General features: G+C 43.8%; 1 protein-coding gene across 2 annotated transcripts in view; it reads right to left on the reverse strand.

The window, feature by feature from the left end:
• Ide (Insulin degrading metalloproteinase) overlaps window positions 1-21,239 on the reverse strand; it is a 267,382-nt gene that overhangs the window by 82,690 nt on the left and 163,453 nt on the right. For both annotated transcript variants that reach the window (XM_050192991.3, XM_055061253.2), the window contains exon 20: window positions 11,858-11,949. In XM_050192991.3, coding sequence (XP_050048948.1) covers window positions 11,858-11,949 — 92 coding nt within the window. The remainder of the gene's footprint in view (window positions 1-11,857; window positions 11,950-21,239) is intronic.

Consider the following 21,239-nt stretch of genomic DNA (forward strand, 5'->3'; position numbering starts at 1 on the left):
GTTTCTATCACGCCTACTCTGATAAAACCTTGTACTCCATGTTGCCTTGTACGCATGCGTGGTGTTTTGGAGGGCTATATATGTCGAGTGCTTTCACCTTCATTAAACAGTTGAAGTAGCGCCCGTGGCATCGTCGTCTTTCTTCTTGTGTGTGTTGTTTTTTGGCGAAAAATCTTTTCAGTATGCTTCTCAGTTTTCTTCGCAGGAAAGGTTTCAGGTCTATATCTGTGACAGCTATAGGAGTGTTGCGAGGTTTCGTTGCTGTAGATGTAGCGAGTTCGTCGGCAAGCACATTCCTCTGAACACTTCTGTGGCCAGGGATCCAGCATATTATGATACATTGTTTAGAAGCATAAACAGTGCTCAAAAGTGAATAGAGTTCTGTTACTACAGAATTTCTGTACTTTGGTGGCGACATTAAAGCCTTGACTACGCTTAATGAATCTGTAAATATAACTGCCTACTTTAATTTTATGCATAACATGCTTGCAGCCGACAATAATGCATAGGCCTCTGCAGTAAAGATGCCCGTTAGTGGGTGCAGAACGTCTTATTCCGAAAAAGATGGTCCAACTGCTGCATAGGACATGCCCGCATGCAACTTTGATCCATCCGTGTAAAATTCTGTGCACGAGTATTTCGCTTGCAGTTCTAAAAAGTGCATTCGAATGTGTTCCTGTGGAGCGTGCTTCGAGACTTGTACAAATGACATGTCACATTCTACAATTACCCAATGCCATGGCAGTGATGGCCTTGCTGGGGTCTTTAGACTGTGTTCTAGAAGCGAGATACCCATTTCTTCACTAAGCCTCCTAACACGCAGCGAGAAGGGTTCTCTGAATGTTGGGCGATTATGAAACAGTGTAGCACACGTCATGTCATTTACATTTGCGTAACAAGGATGCTCAGAATTCGAAAGCACTTTGAGGAAATACGTAAAACTAGAGTACGACCTTTGCAAGTTTAGTGACCACTCATTTGACTTCACGTACAGACTTCGTACAGGGCTCGTCCTAAAAGCACCTGTAGCCAGGCAGATCCCTAAATGATGAACGGCATCCGGTATCTTTAACGCACTTGGTGCGGCGGAGTGATAGACTACAGCACCATAATCCAAAAAGGATAGTATGAGGGTCTTGTACAAGTTAATGAGGCACTTCCTATCGCTACCCCATGTTGCATGTGACAGAACTTTAAGAAGATTCATTGTCAAATAACTTGCAAAGACAACTTGTAAGCGCTATCGGATGATAACTATTTACAGAGGATGGATCTTTACCTTGTTTTAATATCGGAATTTGTGGGGACTCCTTTTGGGACCCCTGTCTACCTGTGCACGCGCGACTTGGGCCATTCGGCCGCGCGATCGCTGGGGACACGCAGTTCCAAGCCTCATTTTGGATAGCGTACATTCCCCGCGGCCGCGGGCGCCGGCGCGACGCGGAGCCTGCTGCTTGCGCGCGCGGCTCACGTTACGCCGTGCGCCGCGCCTAAGAACAGTGCCTGAGGAGCGGGCCCCTCTCGCCCTCTCTTCGGTTTCTCTCTCCTTCAGCATCGGAGGTGCGCGGGCACTTTCGCCCGGACAGATTGACTTTCGGTGCTCATGGCTGTCGGACGTGCGGACCCCCTTGGTCCCGCGCCCCTCTGAGCAAGGCGGCCCCCTTTTGTGTGGCGAACCTGCTCGGAAGAGCCAGCGTGGCGGAGCAGACTTCCCGGGAGCTTTCACCCGTAGTCTGCGACTGCCACCCCAGTGCCGTATTCCTGTATTGTACTCGCATTTTGTACATAGCAGGAAATAAACCCCCATTCGTTGGTGCCACGGCTGGAGTCGTCTCTACGCCTTGCCGGTGAGTCAGCAAACCCGCCGCGGCGCCCCTTTGCGTGCGCTGCGGAGTGGGGACGAGCTACGTGTCTCCTTAGACCTTAGCTAGCCGGGTCCGGGCACGTTAGCCCGAAGCCCCACAAATTACAATAGCTTCTCTCCATGTGGAAGGCACGTGTCCAGAAGCCCAAATGGTATTAAAAAGTGCAAGAAGTGTTATTTGTGTATCTTTGTGTAAGTTTTTGATCATGTCATATACAATCTTGTCAGCTCCGGGTGCTGAGCTCTGACATGCGTTTAGAGAATATTTCAGCTCAGCAACGCTGAAAGGACGGTTATAGGCTTCATTCAGTCTGCATTTGCAATCTAATATCTTATGTTCAGCTATTTCTTTTATCTAAGGAATGGCCTACAGTAATTGAGCTAGAGACACCCTCGAAATGCTCCCCAAGTGCGTCTGCCTGCTCCTCCAAGGTATTCCCTTGATCATCGACTAAGGGTAATGGCTGGGTCTGCTGTCCGTTAAGCCTTCAACTGCATTCCAAACTTTTGCCTCTTGTGTGTAGGAGTTTACACTTGGAAATAAATTTCTCCCAGCTCGTTGCCCTTGCCTGTCGCCTTGTCTGCCTTCCCTGCGATTTGATGTGCTTAAATTCCACAATATTTTCTGCAGTTGGTGTTCGATGCAGTGTATTCCATGCCTTGTTTTGCTTCTTCCGTGCCTGTCTGCAATCATCATTCCACTATGGAACGCATCGTTTACATGAACGACCATTTGTTTGAGAGATGCATTTTTCTGCTGCGCCGATAATAAAAGCTGTAAAATACTGTACTGCATCATCTATAGTAAAATCATTGATAAAATCTTGTGTTAAATAAGTTAAATCTTAAGCTGCTTCCAATCAGCCGTTTCTAGTTTCCATCGAGGCATTTGTGGTGAACGGTCATATTGCACTGCTAGCTTGAGTAATATAGGAAAATGGTCACTCCCTAGTGGATTTTTGATTACCTCCCATTTCAGGTAAGGAATTAATGAAGCGGAGCCAATAGCCAGATCAATAGATGAGCACGAGTTATGTTTGAAGTTAAAATATGTAGGTTCTTTCTTATTAAAGAGGCATGCACCAGAGCTTACAAGAAAATTTTCAATGAGTCGCCCTCGAGTGTCGCACTGGGTGTCTCCTCAGAGACTGTTGTGGGCATTCAAATCACCTACGATCATGTAGGGTTCAGGAAGCTGATCCACTAGGCAATATAAATCCATTTTTTTTAGCTGTTGATTAGGTGGAACGTACCACAAGCAGATTGTAACTAACTTGTTAAAAATGATTGCTTGTGCGGCGACTGCCTCAAGATGCGTCCGAAGTTCAAATAAGCGACATGCTACACTCTTATCAACTACGATGGCTACACTACCGGATGAAGCATTAACATCATCACAATCTTTCCGAAAAATAGTGTATTGTCGGAGAAAGTTTGTCTCTGTGGGCTTCAAGTGCGTCTCTTGAACACACAGTCCTTTCGGATTGTAGCTATGAAGGAGTTCTTTGATATCGTCAAGGTTATGGAGAAGTCCTCTAACATTCATTTGTAGTGTCTGTGTTTTCATTATAAGAGAAGTGTTATAGCTGTGTGTTGTAGAAACAAGATTTAGGTCACGGGGCCTTTTACAGGCGTCTTGACACGAAGTTTGTCTTTCCTGGAGCGGTTGATAGAATCGCGCCGCTCCTTAGGCACTGAATGCGTCGTCACAATCGGTGTTACGTCCATTGCTTCCTGCAAGGCGCTGGACACGCGCTCTTTCATGCGCTGTGTTTGACGAGAGGGCTTCGTCTCAATGGACAATACCCTTGAGGCCACCAGCCTGGAGGTCGATGGCCCCTTCTGGGATGGCAGAGCAGCGCTGGCTGCAGCCGCCCTGGGGACAGATGGCATCACTGCCGGCTCACTCAATGTGGGCTGGACAGGCACCGGGGGCCATTGTGGCACTGCCCCTTGACGTGCCACTTCGGCAAAGCTGACTTTAGGAAGGTAGGACACCCGCCTGCATGCTTCCTTCAATGAGATGTTTTACTTTTATAGTGACAATTTCTTTTTCTTTTTTCCATGATGGGCACGACTGCGAGTACACTACCTAAAGGTGAACAACAAGGGGAACTAAGGGCCATACTTTTGTTAGTCACGATCAGACGAAGTCAACAAACAATGAAACTAAGAAAAGCCTAGGATAAATGACTTTTTTTTACTGAAATGTAGAAACAAAAAAGTAAAGAAAAATAAATGTGGACGAAAAAGAAAAAAAGCTTGCCACAGATACCAGCTTAATCCACAGAGTATTTGCATCACTTCGCATTACGCAAAGATGTGGGTTACTAAATGACTGGAAGTTATTGTAAAGACATTGGGTGCTCTTTATGTTGACTGAGGTGCCTCTCTGCAGCATCCGCAGCTGTCCGGCAGCAGAATCGTTTGGAGCAGTCCCTGTCGGCCATTCTCTCTCAAGAATCTAATAAGTACTGTTATCAGTTGCACATGAAAAGAAATGAATATTTGGTGATTTTGAATAGTGAATTATCAAATAAAATAGCAGACTATTCAATTCATATTTAATATTCTCACACCCCTAATATATATCCTTTTCAATGGAACTCATCATGCATCTTGAGCACTTGGAACTCTGTAAGGGGCAACAGCTAAGACTTTGCACAAACTGCTTCATTGGCATATGTGCAATGCATTATAGCCAGATAACGTCAGCAAGCAGTCATCTGATTTTGTTGTACCCAGTGTGTCGAAATGAAATGAAAACAAAAACGAAAAACAAAAAAGAACATTATTTACTGGAACGAAAATGTAACCGATAAGTTATTATGTTGTTTCAGAGTGAAAATGAAGTATTTTTTATAGACATTTGCTTCAAGCGGAAAATTAGCAAGCCGTAACAACCGACGTCGGGCAAGGTCAGCATTAGGGCGCGTCTCAAGAAGTCCGCATAAGGGTGTATCTCAGACAGGGATAGTGCGAGAGCGATAGCAGGCCAAGCGCTCTAGTAATCTAAACGTGCCGTTTGGTGTACTAGCAGATCGGCATCGCAGCAAAACCCAGAGCTTATGTGCTGAAGAGCCTATCATTTCGTTTTCTATGGTTACAATGCTTTGTTACTAAAGTTTTATAATTCATTAATGTTCGTTTATGTTGGTTTTATCGGAATGGAATGGCGGCCTCAGGTTTCGGCGAGTGCACTCAATGACGTGCTGCTTCCAAGGTCATGCTTGTGCCTTGACACATGGCACTGAGCATGATCTCAGAATTCATAATTCACTTAGAGAAAAATGAATACTGTTCTTATCGTTACTTCGCTTAAAAAATTATTGCATGAGAACTAAAATCGTTATAACCCGTCACGGATTATTTATTTTCTTTTTTGGTTATGAAGCAGATCCGGAACAGAACCTTTTTCAGTAGACCAAAACTAAAACCAGAATGAAAAACATTTCGTTCCGACACACTGGTTGTAGCACAAAGGATGCTGCACTTTAGCCATCGACACAACCAAGATGAAAAAAAAAAAAAAAAGGCCTCAGTGAGCTGGCCTAGAAACACCACCATTTCAATCATGGCGTTAGCCTTCACCTAAAGATTTTCTTTAACCAGATAGAAACCCTACATCTATGAAGGATAATAAGGTGAACAAAACATAGCAAATATTATTAAGAATTACTGCACCCTGGGTGAAATGAGATTTTGTGGTATCTGCAGGCAGAACTAGTGGAATTATATCCCCTTTATGCACAAATTATGTGATGGACTGCCAATAAATGTGTCAATTACACAACTTTATTCCAAGGTAGTGGACATTCCATTGCAACAAAAAAAAAGGTGGTAGGATGTTTCTTTGGGCATCTTCTAGTGAGTCATCATAATTACAGAATAATTAGATGTATATTTACTGCGAAGTCAGTCACATTACATTTTTCTGTAAGAAAAGTTGATTCACCGCCTCAAAGTGCACAAGTTAATTATTGACTGCAAGAATTAACACAAAGGAAATATTATTCTTTCACCATTGCTACTGGGCCGCAGTATGTTGAATGTCCTGTCAAAAATGGTAGTGCCTTCAGCAAATTCGTCGTCATAGCAATACGCAGCACACTGAAGAAACAGAGTATGGAGGAGGTTCAATTGACATGAAGCTCAATGTACGCTGCTTTATTTTTACATAAGATTGCGAGGCAGTTTTAAAGCCTTGATATCTTTGAAATGGCACAACCAAGTGCTGGCTTCTTGGTCTCATGAGAAAGGGCATATCCCCTTCTTCAACTTTGCCACTTAAGCTATCTCCTCCACACATAAAACATGTGCATAAATTTGAGACTTGAACTATCTCCTCCACACAGAAACATGTGCACAAAAAGTAAATGAGTGAAGGTCATTCTGAAGTTTCTGATTGGCCGCACCCACCATGCGACTCCAGTGCACTTAGCCATTGGTTCAGTCCTCACACCAGATTCTGTGAACAAGCACATTGCGCATACTCTTTGGACCCGCAGCTAAGCATTTCGGGCACCAGCACCTCGAACTCGGCGATCAAGCCCATCGTACGTGGATGCCTTGAACTCACGGCTAAACATTTTGCACAATGGTGCCTCGGGCTCCGCGATCAAGCACATCGCGCCCCGAGTGAGTCGGTCTTCTTTATTGCAATGGCAATTATATAGACACTCCAGCTGCATTTTTGCCATCATCGTGATATTCTGTATAAAGTCCAAGAGCCAAAACACCGTCGGCATGCGTCATATGCTGTACGTACAAGTGAAAGCACACAAGGGAAGCTGTCGATCACAGCTCAATCTGGCATGCGTTAAGAAAGAAAGCAGCGAGCAAGTGTGCCATCTTCCGTCGTGTGAAAGGCTGTGGGGGCATGGGATGTAGGGAAAGGGGGGGGGGGGGATTGTGCTCGGGCAGCAACTGCGTTTATCAAGATAGGGTGCAAGGGGAACTGACGATTGCGGCTCAATCTCGCACACCATATACAGTCAAACCTTGTTAAAACGTAGTCGGCCGGGAATGACGTTTAGGTACACACTAAACAATGTACGAATTAACTGCCAATGCCAATTTAGAAGCTGCTTAGCAGCCGGAAAAGAACTACGTCGGATGCTCTCAAACACACACACTCAGACAGGCTTTATTTCTAGTTAGGCAGCAAAAAATCAGCGATCTTCACTTGCCGCCATGGTGGCCTTGCCACGACATCTTTGAACTCTGTAAGGCCGCGAGCGAGTTTGTCCACGAGGCCCCGCTTCTCTACGAAAGCTCGCATGATGCTGAAAGCATGTGCCGTGTCAGATAATGAAGGGCCGTTGTCCACTTTCACATCGTCGTTGTCGTCATCACTTTCGCTCGAAAATGGGCGAGGTGCGATGGCAGCAACAATGTCACTATCCAAGAACTCCGTGGATCTAACAATGTCGGCTTCTCGATAACATAAACTAGACACGCCGCAGCAAAGACCTTAAACACCATGACTGCAAACACACTGGTGGAATGAAGGAAAAAAATTCATGCAGGAACTTCTCTGAGAGTTGTCTAAGTATGCATAAGCATTGTGTAACTTGCTCATCTCCATGCAGCCCAGTATCATTATCAATGTTATGAAACTTGATCCAGCCAAACAAAGGACAGCGCACAGCGCGTGGTGACACGAACTGGTGCGCACGGTGGCGCAAGGTGCATTGACAATGCATGCAATGTACTGCAGGTGGCGGTGTCCAGTGAGCTGATGACGTTCCGATCATTATAAGCCGTTATCGCTCATTAGCGCCTTATCCATCCACATCGAACCATTATGAACCGTAATCAAACGTACACTGGCGGTGCCTGCGTATATGGCACGGCCATGCGCACCGTATCTTGAAAACAATCTGCGATGCGGATAGAAAGTGCTGACTGCTAATAGCTCCACGTGCTACGTTTCCACCGCTGTGCACTGAAAAGAGACACGCGGGCCCACATTCTGAAAGCGATCTGCGAAATGGGCGCTGCAATCGGGAACAGCTGTATGAACAGGAACTACGTCATGGTGGCCATGTTTAAATGTCACTATCGCTGGCAGCTGTCGTCCGGGTGTCGCAACTCGAGAACCGAACCTCTGCACACATGAAATTTTGCAGATTTTGGGCCTGTGTGTGTAGAACAAGAAAGAAAATAGTACGCACTAACCGTTTGGTGGGTACTGAGCGATTACGGCTTAAAAGCGGTCAGCCAATATATGGGGTTCAATGGGGGCTGGGTGGGGGAATCTTCGCGACTACGTTTAAACTGAAATTACACGTTAAGTGGGTATGTATTAACGAGGTTTGACTGTATGGAGGAAAGCAGGTAGGCAGTGCAGGAGGGAGGGGGGGGCGGGTTCAACTCCACCAACAAGTGCATACTTTGCACTTTTCCCGCATGCCCTATATTGAAAGGGACGCTGTGTTCTCAGCGCTCTTGAGTTGAAGCAGTAGACCACAGGAAGGTCACTTCGCTCGCTGTTGCTGCTGCGCTTGCTTACACCAGCGTTTGGCAATGTGTCCGTGCTCATCGGGTGTGATGTGGTGTGATGTATTCGTGTTTGCTTGTACACGATAACACCATGCTTGTTAATTCAATTAGTAAGCAAATGTTTCCAAGTTTATTCAGCCAATAAAACTACTATCCTTACTTCATACAGCTGTCAACTAATTTGCTCTCACAATCGATGCTTCACCTTTCAGGCGAAATAGCGACTTTTTTTATTAATATTATTTTCTGTTTTTCATCACAGTCTTTGAGTTACAGTGCAGGTCGGAATATTCTCACCTTTTTGGCTTGATTATTTCAATTCGTTCGCAACCAAAGTGTGCGTTTGATGCAAAAGTGGGAATAAAAAGGAAAAGTACAAATTTATATGTTCACAAGAAAGAAAAACAAGAAATCTAAGAATGTCATGACCTTCAGCATGCATCTGGCTACGCTCACAATATTCAACAAACTTTCCACTGCATTCCATAAGCTCTCCAGGCTTTCACAAGGTTCAAAGGAGAAAAAGTTTGTACAACAACCTTGAGGACGCTTAAGCTTCGCCTTTAACAGTGGAATAAATCAGCCTTCAAAGATCCCTGACTGCTTCTTACACTTCCCGGCAACAGCAGCTTATGTAACCATAATGTTTACCAGGAAATGCTGGTGGCGAACGCTATGCGCGAAGGCGAGCTTTCTGGTAGAAATGCTGCCTCTTGTGTGGGACGATCCCGAATGTAGTGCACAGCCACGCCAAAAAAAGTTACATCATTTTTAGGTTTCTGTTATTGTTTCGCAATTTTAATATTTAAGTCTGAGAAGATTTAACACAAAAGGCACGCACTGTCGGTGTTTTGTTTCATGACATTTGTTTGTGGGCTGTCATTCTCAAAATTCTGAGGAATAACTTTGTCAAGAATGTAAGACAAGGCGTGAGCAACATTAGTGATAGAATGGTATGGCAATATAACCCACATATACCGCATGTCATATAGCAAGGCGTGGCACATACATATACCTAAACATATATGGAAAATTTTTTTCACAGACAACTCCACCAATGCCGATGCCAACATTGGATTTTCTGCAACGTGGGGCCCTTAAAGGGCCCCTCACCAAGTTTGCCCATTTTGAGCTGACAAACGCAGGGCATACATTAAGCGATAATGATCGTGTCTGCAAAGTATTACATCACTACGTGCCACGGAAAAACCTGAAATTTCAAACCGAACTCCATTTTTCCTTCTTACAGCCGCTGCACTCCTAGCTGGACGGTGGCGTAGTCGTGCCCGCAGTGTGATGTCGCTTGTGGCGACACGTGTCATCGAGAATTCTTTAAGACACTTGTTATCTGTGCGAGCTGTTGCTTTAATTGACGAATTGAAGGGTAGAGAAATAATAAAACACACAAACGGAATGTCTGCGTGTTTTTTGTTTTACTTCGCACCGAAGGAGGAGAGATGTACTTCCGCTTCGTCTGTTTGTTCTCACGGTCGTGCGGTCATGTGCGTAGGTACCGAAACTATGCCATTTTCTACCGTGCTACAGCGCGTGATCATGCTCTGCGATCCGCTTGTTCTGCCTCAGTATTCGTGTAGCACTGAATTATATTGCTAGTCATGTTTCCTTGTGCACAGTGCGCAAAATTGTGCGCTGCCCGAATGAGACAACAGGTCGCGCGTGACGCCGTCAATGGAGATGCGTAGCACCGGGAAAAAAAGAAGCTAGGAGAAAAAAAAAATGAAGGCGGGGCCTGTGACGTATGCGTCACGCGATCCTCGAGGTCCGGTATGGGAGAACGCAGGGAAGGAATTTCGCTTGCAAAGGCTAGACAGGGCGAGTGGAGACAGCGTCTTGCTTGGCAGTAGAGCCCACCTGCTGAAATCATGGGTTCACGGCACTGAAATATTTCTATCTCGGCTATTAATGAGCCGATTTGAAAACTTTTTTCGGCAGAACGCTCCCTAGAGAACATGTAACAACTTCCAGCGTATAACCAAAATTTGCTATGAGGCCTGGTGAGGGGCCCTCTAATGCAATTGCATTAATATAATGCTCTCAATATACGATAGCTGGTGCAAGCACTAGGCTTGCACCAGCTACCCAAGAGAAACCTCTGCATAAGCGCTGGCCTGCAAGGCATGCATGTTTCAGCTGCATTGCAGTCTATGCGCCAGCTCCTTTCTGATGTGCAGCTCTTCAGCCGTTGTCTAGGGAAAAAAATAATCAAAATGCTGCCAAAAGCCTTGATTCAGTCATCTGGTAAAAAGGAGTATGAATGTGATGGAGACATTATGCGAGTGACGCTAAGGAATAAGCCACTAGAGACACCCTTCAACGAGGCAATATAAAAATACAATGCTGTAACATGCTGTGCTTTCATAGAATATTGTACAGTACTTGGTCTGCAACATGGCCAACATGCTCTTCACAGAGCAGCAGAAAAGGATGTTTCATGGAAAAGAAAAGGTAAGCAAAGGCCTTCAGACTAAAATGAACACACTCCAGAAGTCCTACATTTAACAGGACATAAATTAGTACAACCTTGGTGCCTTTTGATAACGTAACATTGCTCTAATACCCTCTGTGAATGTAGATATTGAAATAAACTAATAAAATCTCATGTACAACCTTGAAAGCTATTTTCTCAAAACTGTTTTACTTGTCTCTTCCTCAGCTTGTTCCGCTGGTTTCTTCGTGACTGCTAGGTGTATTTCATTTCAGCTTTTCTACTATATTCCTATGCGACAGTCTTGCTTTTCCAGTATGAGTGTCTGAATTAATGATTCAAATAATTGTTGTACAGTCACCTCATGATAAAAATCCAAGAGCATCATGACCTCAACAATTCATTTTGGAACAAACAGGGCTTTGAACAAGTATTCTAATTTTTGAAGTCGGTCAGGCTTGGAACAAGCTCAAAAAGAAAAAAAATTGTAAATAAAAAGTTGTTCAGATCAAATTTTTAAATTTTTATGATAGCCACCACGAACATTACGAGTACCTGTCAATTTTCATCACCATCCATAAAGAAATAAGGAGGTTTATTTTGAAAGCCACAATCCCCTTAAATAACTGGCAAAAGGACGTCACATACACAAATGTGTACACTGCACCTGAAGGGAATATATGAGCAAGCTGATTGACACAAGTCTGGGTGAAAACCAATGTTTAAAGTTGAGGAAATATTTCAAAAGCTTTCTGCCATTGAATGTCGTTCAATGCAGTAGACAGCCATGATGCATCAAAAAGTCTATGTTTATCTGCTCCTTTTACCTATATCCCTTGCAACACCGTAACTACTTTTGCTTTTCTACACCGTGCATTATAGTGCCACTTAGTTTACAAATATTCAGCTTCTATATAGGCAATAATTCATGGATATTAGAGAAAGAGACCAAAACAAGTAATGAAAATATGAGAAGCCGTTTCATTTTCTAGCTTACAAGCTGTGAAGAACTTGCATAAATATTAAGCCTAAATTCACCATACCTGATGAGTCAAATTTCCATGCATAAGGCACTCAATATGCATTCGAGACAGCAACTTCGGAATCATTTCTTGGACACTCTCTCTGGTAAGGTCTGAAAGAAAATGACACACGTACTACGTGATAAGCAAGAAACAGTCATAGCCACAAAACAGTCGAGAACAGTCACCAGTGCCACTAGAAATTTACTTGGCATGCGAGATGCAAAAGTAATGTGAGCAGACAATGTACAGTAGTTAGTACTGATAGTGACAGCTTTCCAAAAAAAATCACTCAGAACATGCTTGCCATGGCACAGCTAATCATTCAAACAATCACCCGAAATAATGACCATGGGCATACAACCCTAATCAATACACGGATGAAAGCAGCCAAGAGTGTTTTGGAGCAGCTCTGCGAACAGGAAATTTGCCACTTGGAGCATGTCTGGAGCAGGAATTACTTATTTTGGAGCAGAATATGTGCGTTGTGAAGTGATTTGATAAAGCTCAACATGAATGAAATACAAGCAGATTAGGAAAAGGTGTTATTTGATTTTGCAGAACAGTATTAAGTTACATATTTTGTGTGCCAACTAAATATAGCCAAGAAATAAAAATATAGTAGGGCTTTACGAGAATGGCACTCACTATGTTGGTAGTATTGTTCATGCTAGTAATAAGTGTTTTGTCTGTGTGTGCACGCAATAATAAGCAAATTATATTCAGGTTTAATTAGCTAAGTTTTATAAACTAACCTAATCATTAATGTGTGATTGCAAAGGTTGCGATGGATGCCAAGAAATGACCAATAACAGAATTTAAATCAACCTAGGTACTGTATTAACATGGCAAGCTGGGCGAGTTGGTGATTGAACATGTTGCTATGGGTGGGCAGCGCAACCCGGACGAAAGACAAGAGGAAGTACACGATACAAGCGCAGTGTCAGCTTTCCAGCCGTCTGCTGTCAGCTGCGCTCGTATTGTGTACATCCTGTTGTCTTTCGTCCGGGTTGCGCTGCCCACCCATACCAACTAGGTACTGTGTGGTCTTTTTTTTTCTGACAAAAAAAAGAAAGGAATGTGCAAAATTTAATAAATACCATGTGACAACGTGCCACTGCACTAGCAATATCAGCGGTTGCGAAAATAAGCCTTGTCATCTAGTATGTTGCGCATTTTCAAATAATGGCTTTGTGTTTGATAAGGACTAAAGATACGTGCCAAAAGTAACTGGCATGTCAGAGAAAGAGCACGACCACTCATTCGCAATGCGATGAATGATTGCCATGCAATTGCCATTCGTGTAAAGCAGTCCATTATTTTTTATTCTTGATGACATTTTACTAGGACAGCCAGTTAAAACATTGCAAAATATACCTGTAGTTACTTTGCCCATTGCCTGTTTGCCAGTTTTCCACATCCCTTGGAGGGAAAAACACTGATAATTTTTTACGAAGAAAAAGAGAGAAGAAAGATCACTGATGTTTCGCACTGGTTACACACCTAAAAGTGTGGGCTATACAGTTTTTTACTTTTTGGACAAGCTCCAATTTATTCGCAGCCTCACCACGGGCTCTATAAACCCAATGTATTACAACGGCAACAGGTATGTTGAATGCCAAACTATGGTTTATTGAATTTTTCAGGCTTGTTCGCGCAAGTCATGGCACAAACATTGTTGCTACAAGTGCAGTTTCTGGAGTTTACATTGTCTTCAGCTTCTTACAACTGCTATTTGGCCGCTAGAATCGACTAAAAGCATGACTAAAATCAAAACTTTATATTCCTGGCTTGCGTTCTGCGGCGGGAAAAGTATGATTTGGCATCGTGCAGTTGTGCAGAAAATGGCATGGACGCAGAATCCAAATTTGAGCGGCAATTACTGTTGCAACTTTGGATTTGTGGTCAAGAAGTTTCAAGAGAGCAAGCAGGTGGTTTGTCACCATGCCGCACTGTCAAATAGGCAACCAGACATGGTGTGGGGGCGAAACAGATTGTTAACGTTACACGCATGGTGTTCACCATTAATTGACACAGATTTAGCTAAAGGGCATACAGGCAAGCAATAAAATGTATCAGTATAACTGAAGTGAGCTACATGCTGAACAGATTGTATACGAGTTATTCACTCAACTGACAGTGCGGCTTTCCTTCATGGCTGCCCTATAACAATAGCACCAGTTTAAATTATTCTGCATAGTACACAAAGAAGCAAGAATTATAAACATGCGTAATACATTTCTCATTTCCCCATGGCTCAGTTACAATGTGCCACTCAACACCCACACTCCAGATGCCACATCTGAATCTAATTTCACTGGCTTGGACGAGTTCAGGAGTGTTATTCTGGACGTGGTCACATTTGGCAATGCCCGAGCCAATCAGAAGATGTAACAGCTCTCTGGGCCGATCAGAGCTGACAATATGGCAGAATTTGATGATACAGTCAACTTTCGTTCCAACAAAAAAATGTCCGTTTTATCCGAAGTCCGTAATATCTGATACGCCACACTTCTGAAACTTTTGTCGCGATGTTTAACAACTTAATTGCAAAGAGTGAGTGACGAACGTCCAAAGTAAAAAACAAACGGAAAAAAAAAAGGTCACAGTTTCACCCGAAAGGTGAAGCATGGATTGCGACAGCAAATTAAGCAAGACAAGCGCGGCAGCAGCAGCGAGCGAATTAACCTTCATGCTGTCTCTCGCTTCAACGCTAACTAAACGTCAAAAGCACAGCACATATGGAGCTACCGGCACTGGGTGCACTTTGTCCACATTGCAGATAACTTTGAATATGAGGCCCGCGCTGGCAGGCACTTTGTTCACATCGCAGATCACTTTCAACAAACGGTGCGCCTGTGCAGGCGCGCACTTTGTCCACATCGCAGATCGCTTTCATGATATAGCGCCCGCACGGCGCTGTTAACAGCAGCCACCCGAGTAGAACCTTCCCCCTCTTTCCCTCGCATGAAAAAGACGGCATGCTTCCACCCCACCTTCCTCCCTCCATCGCAAGATATTGAGCCGCGATCGTGGGCTGACCCTTGCAAGTCAGTTGCCAGCCCATGTCAACATAGCAAAACTCCGTTTTATAGGCCCAATTTTAACAAAAATTGCGTATAATTTAGTCCGCTGCAGCCAATAGACCGTTGTAGCAAGGTCTGTTAAAAGGGAACTTTGTTGCATTAATCAAATAGGTAGAACAAACTAAGGCTGAAATATGGTCCATTATATCTGAAAGTCAGTTGTACACAGGTCCATTGCAACGAGCGTAGACTGTGTACAGAATAACACCCCCACACGGCTAAGGCTATGTGGTTGCCAGGGGATGCCGCACATCCCGCTCAATTTTATTACTTCATTCAAAATTTGTGTTTTGGCACAGGATGGCGCAACTGGGGCAGCACATCCATCTCTGTCAATAGCGTTTCTATCAAAACTAGTTCAGTGAAATGTTCCAATACCTAACTGCCATAGGTCAGAAAAATGAACACAACTCGCCAAGACTACAAAATATGCTTTTTTTGCTTACGACTCAAACTCACTCGGCTCCAGACTCGGACTCACCAAAATTCTGATCAGCCGGGCTCACTTGGACTCGGGCTTATGGTTGGTCCGAGTCTGAGCAAGTCTGAGTGAGTTTGCCGACCAATGCTTACTGATCCCATTTCGTTCTGAGGCACAGCACAAGGTGCTCATAAAAGATTCAGCTGAGATAGTAATGAAAGAAAGAAAATGAACAGGGTGATCCAGAAGCAAAAAAAGTAAGGCTTTATTAATTTCAAAAGTATAAACTATAGCAAGATGCAGTTTTCACAAAAATCCACAAAACTTTTTTTTAAATAAAAAATCTTACAGCCAAAGTAGAAACATTTGTCACGCAAAAGTGGCACTGTTGCGGCACTCTCGTGACACAGGAACATGGATGAAAATAAATGGGCAGCTAAAGTGCACAGGTATCTGTACCTCAAAAGCGTGGATGCAGAATGGAGGAAGAGGTCAAGCAAGTCGGCATCCAAGTACAGGGTAAATGAAAGCATAAATAGACAACCAGGACTCATTAGAAAGAAAGTGAGACAAACAGAGACAGTAAATTCGATGCAAAGAATGAAAACAGAAAAAGACCATGGAGATTTACAAGAATGGCAAGAAAGAAATTAGAGGGCAAAATCTGTACAATAACACAAAGGACAGTGCCTTGCTATTCGAGGCTCGAGCTGGTTGCATAAGGACAAAAACATACCGGAGCAAATATCTGCAACAAGATAAGACATGTGTCTGCTGCAGCAAAAATCCGGAGACCTCGCATCCTTGAGGAATGTAAAGGTATTCACCCAGCGAGACCCGTAGGTAATGTACGCCTTCCAGAAACACTTGGATTTGAAGTGGATGAAAGCATCAATCAGCCAGCAGTTGCAATAAGCAAGAGACATTTAGACTATTGGTGGAAAAAAACAAACAGATATTGATAGGACCGAATCAGTTACAGGCATAGGTAGCAGTACACGGTATGATGTGGTATGAAGAACTTTATTTAGGTCCTGAGGGATCAGTCTGGGACTGATGCGGGCCGCTCCCACGTCGGTACAGAAAGGCCGTACCCCTCTGCCGTCACACGGGCCCTCTGGACAGCCCTGAGTTGGTCCGCCAGCACTTCACTGTGCAGCATCCGCTGCCACCACTGTTCACCTCAAGTACCATCACCGGCCAATGCCAAGCAGTGCCAAAGCATGTGTTCTAAATCGAGCAAACCCCCACACTTACTACCATAGACTGAAACCCCGCAGTCCGGATTAATTTTATTCATGATGACCGGGTTAGGGTACGTTTGTGTCTGCAGAAGCCTTAATGTAAACCGCCTGTGGCCAATTTAATTTAGAATGTGACAGGGGGAATGCCCTGCGTCCTAAGTAATAGTGCTTGGTGATTTCGTTGTAGGTTAACAGTTGGTCCCTGTACTCAGGAGCGGGAGATCCAGCCCCTTCAGGGAGTACACGGCATACTAATCCTCGTGCCTCCCTGTGCGCCACCTCGTTGAGGTTACGCGGGGCTCCCACCACTGTTTCCATATGCGCCAGGAACCAAGTAACTGTGTGCGAAGTGATATCCCTACCCTGCAGCAGTCTGTTAGCCGGTTCTACAACAAGTCCTCTCGAGAAGGCTTTAATCGCAGATCGCGAGTCACTAAACACCAAAACTTTTCTTGAATCAATTAGTGCTAGAGCAATAGCCACCTGTTCGGCAACCCCCGGATCTCTGGTATAAATGGAAGCGGCATTTCTAACGCTCCCTTTGCCATCTACCACCACCACCGAATAAGCATTTTTACCATTAATCCATGCGGCGTCAACAAACGCACACTCCTCCTCCTGATCCTTTGCCTCTCGCAACAAAGCCCTAGCTCTCGCGTCCCACCTCCCTACACTGTGCACGGGGTGCACATTCCGTGGAAACGGACGAACCATGATATTTGCCCTAACATTCACGTTCAACTCGTGTAGGGGCGCCCTATTGTGCGACACAGCCACCGATTCTTCAATTGACTCTAAAATATACCTACCCGCTGGTGTACCTAGCAACCGCTCCCTCTGTGCAGTACTGCTGAGCCTCAGCAATTTCATCTAAAGTGTTATGCAAACCCAGTCGTAACAACATATCGTTTGATGTAGTCATAGGCAGACCAAGCGCAGCCTTGACGGCTTTTCTGATTAATGCTTCCAATTTATTTTTCTCCCCCTTATTCCAATTTAGCATAGCTGCCACATACGAGAAATGACACATAATAAATGCGTGAACTAAGCGCATCGCACCTTCTTCTCCTAAACCCCTATGCCTATTAGAGATCCTTCTTATAAGTATTATGGCCTCCTTCGTCTTCTTGGTAATACGCTGAATGGTTCTAATGTGCGATCCGTTCACTTCAAGTACAAAACCCAGAACCCTGACTGCTTCAACTTTGGGTATCACCGACCCTTCCCTAGTATGAATTCTAATGCGAGGCTCAGCTTCCGGTACCCAACCCTTCGGCCTACGACCTAGCTTCTTAGATTTGAAGATCAACAACTCCGACTTTTTAGTGGAGCACTTGAGCCCCATGAGACCCAGATACTCCTCCGTAAGCATTACCACCTTCTGCAACCTAGCCTCAAGCTCTCCATCACTACCACCGACACTCCATATAGTAATGTCATCCGCGTAGATAGAATAGCCAATATCCTGGACAGTGTCCAGTGTATTAGTCAACTTCGACATCGCCAGATTGAATAACAGTACACGGTAGATATAAAAGTTTTATGGAAGAGAAAAAAAGATTAAGGAGATGCATACAAAATGCAAGAATGAATAACTTGTATAGCATACCTGATTAACTCAAGCAGGCTACGTGACTGTCACCACCCCATTTCAAAGGGGATGCCTTTAAATTATCATAATCATAATCATCTTCATTGTAGGTGGCAGATTCAAAGAAGATGGAAGGATTAATTAGTCAGCCATCAAGATAAGAGACGATTAGAATATTGAGGGAACAAAAAGCAGGGAAGAGATTGATAGAACAAGAGTCATTGCGAGTGTAGTTAATGGTACAGTATAGCCATAGAGCTTTTAAATATGAAAATTAAGATCGAGATCAGATAGGAAAAAGGCTAAATAGGGATAGATGTAGTAAAACCTGATTAAAAAGTAGGCTAGGAGACTATTTGTCCCCTCCCCGTTTTAGAGGGGATGCCAATAAACAGATAATTGTAAAGCAGAAAAGCTTTACGATAATTTAAAGAGCAATGCAGACCTGTCTGAAGCCAGATAAAGGTATTGTATAACATGATATTATAAAAGACAATTCGTTGATGATTATTATACATGCAGAGCATGTGAAAATAACCCAGCAACCCCAGGGCATATTCTATTAGCATGTTGATGCATCTATTCAGATGTCAAATAAGACTGTAGTACTGATTTACTCACATTATGAGCATCCCCCCCCCCCTACCCCCTAAAGAAGTAACAAAATTTGGGGGTGCATTCATGATGCTGTTTCCTTATTCCTGCTGCACCCATCACCACTGCACACCAGGCACTCTCTGCTCGTTGCTTTCTTAGTCTGATGTAATTTCCTTTACACCACAGCAGCCCTCACTGCAGTGAATTAGTCTCAATGGGCATTCATAAAGGAAGAGAGACAAAAAAAATAAAAATGATGAAACAGCTAGCAGCATTGTCATCAAGGGGCTGCATCAACAGGTCATTGCTTGAACCAAGGGAACCTATAAAGCAACCAGATGCGAGACTCCTCATCCTTGCTGAATACCAGACAGACAGAAGTGGGCTGAGAAAAGTTCCTGTTGTAGAATCAACTTACGAGTAGGGGTGTGCGAATACTGAATAGTAGATAATTAATCGAATAATGAATTGAATCAAGAAAAAAAAAACAGACGAATATCGAACATCAGATATCAGAAAAATTTTTCAGCATATTTAATGCTCATTTTGGGCAATACAGTGCTGCACATGCTCCTAGCACAGCATGACAAGAATGTAGCAAGCTGTTTGTAACATAGGCACACAGAAATCAAGATATATAGTACTGTCTATTCTTAACAAAGGGAACACCAAATTAGTATGGCAGCACTGATTGCAGCTCAGTTCTAGTATATGAAGCTTTGAAAATTGTTTTTCTTTTATCAAAGGAATTTCTATTGAATACAAGCAAGTGTTTTATGTGGTTTTCCTCTGAAACTAACGAATTAGTGACACTCTGTTGTACTGAATACCCATGAGATTCTCAGTTTAATAGTTCACCTCTGTTTTGCGGCAATCTTTTATTTATTGCATAGAAAGTTTTCCTTTCCAGTTTTTCTCCAAAATGCAAAAGGGCTATCCTAACTTTAGTACTTTTTTAGTACTTTAGTAACTTTTTTTTTCTTTCATGCATTTATAGACCATTTTTTCATGGGTGCCATCATGTTGCTACGCAGTGGCACCATCTATGGGCAGTTGGCATGCTGGCTTGGGCGAGCGCTCCGTTTTACATGGCCGGTATACGCTCAGCGGTACTTTCTGGCGTTTGTTTTCGCGCTCGTGTGGTCTATTTAGTATGACGTGGCATCTGCAACATGGAAAACGGTTCTGCCCATGGTGCGGGGCCACACCCACACTATCATGTCACATGGGAATGTAAACACAATCAATCATTCCACCAACACAATAACCCGAGTGCGGAGCAATGGGAGAGTCGGCTTACCAGCTGCGAGCTCACGGCCCAAAGGGCCTTAGTGCAGCACGCTAGTGAGGTAGCTAGGCTCAGTGGAGCCTTGGAATAGGGGCCCACCCTTGCCGGAAGAGGCTCCAAGTCGCCGGCGCCCAAGAAGACGACGGAGACCTCGAGACACTAAATCCTTGAAAGAACCAAATAAAGTTTCTCTCTCTCTCTCTCTGAGATGTACTGAAGTGGTTCAAGTCAGTATGGCCGGGCTTTCTGCTGGCGTTGAGGCGGACGGAGCACGCAGCGCGATGTGTGAGCGCATTTCTGAGGCTACAATCAGCCTCGGAGATCAAGTGTGTATTTCTGAAAGTTCCATTCACTATTGTGAGCTTATTGCAGTATTATCCTCTAGTTCTAAGGTGCAATTTAGGAGCAATGAAACATACGGGACGATCGTAACAGTGTGGGTACTGTTCTGCTACGATGGGAGCTGTGCTGTTATACTTTGACAAGTATTCAAACTGTTAGCTACAGATTACATTGTGACTACTTGGTTCAGTGGATAAGGTTTCCACCCATGAATAAAATAGTTTTGGTTAGTAATAACAGCATACCTTACAGTGTGAACTATACTCGTCCAGCAAAGCGACCATTTACGAACTGCACGAGCATCCTAAGCAGTGGTAGGTGCTAGATTACAGATATACGTATTTGTTCTACATAGCACATGGTTCAAGTACGCGGTATCAACGTTTATAGATCTATAAACGTTGTGCGGTGTGACTATGTGAGGTCAAACTGCGGCGTTAGCCCATTTTCTCTTTCTTTTTCAAGAAAGAGATGATAACCGATTTTTTTTTTTCCGGTTGTGTTCGTTCCATTCTCTATGACGCACTCACACGTATTATGGAAATTTTGTTCTCAAAAATAGCCATCACATTCTTTTTATGGGATCCATCTTGGATATTGTGGCACATAACTTATATATGTATTATGCTGGTTCAACAATCGCAGTGATCGCTGTGTTAGGCAATGCCATCGGCCTCATGCTGGAGGCTAGCGTAGATATATAGTGATTTCAAGCCTACTAAACTTGAAATGCCTGAGAACGATGCCTGTGTATCATAAATATTTGATAGCGCCTGTCACTTAGACGTTCCGCGGTTGCCTTAGGTTGGCTGTACAGGAGCATGCGCTCTTATG

The sequence above is a fragment of the Dermacentor andersoni genome, chromosome 1, assembly GCF_023375885.2.
Source record: "Dermacentor andersoni chromosome 1, qqDerAnde1_hic_scaffold, whole genome shotgun sequence".
In the NCBI taxonomy this organism is placed as follows: domain Eukaryota; kingdom Metazoa; phylum Arthropoda; class Arachnida; order Ixodida; family Ixodidae; genus Dermacentor; species Dermacentor andersoni.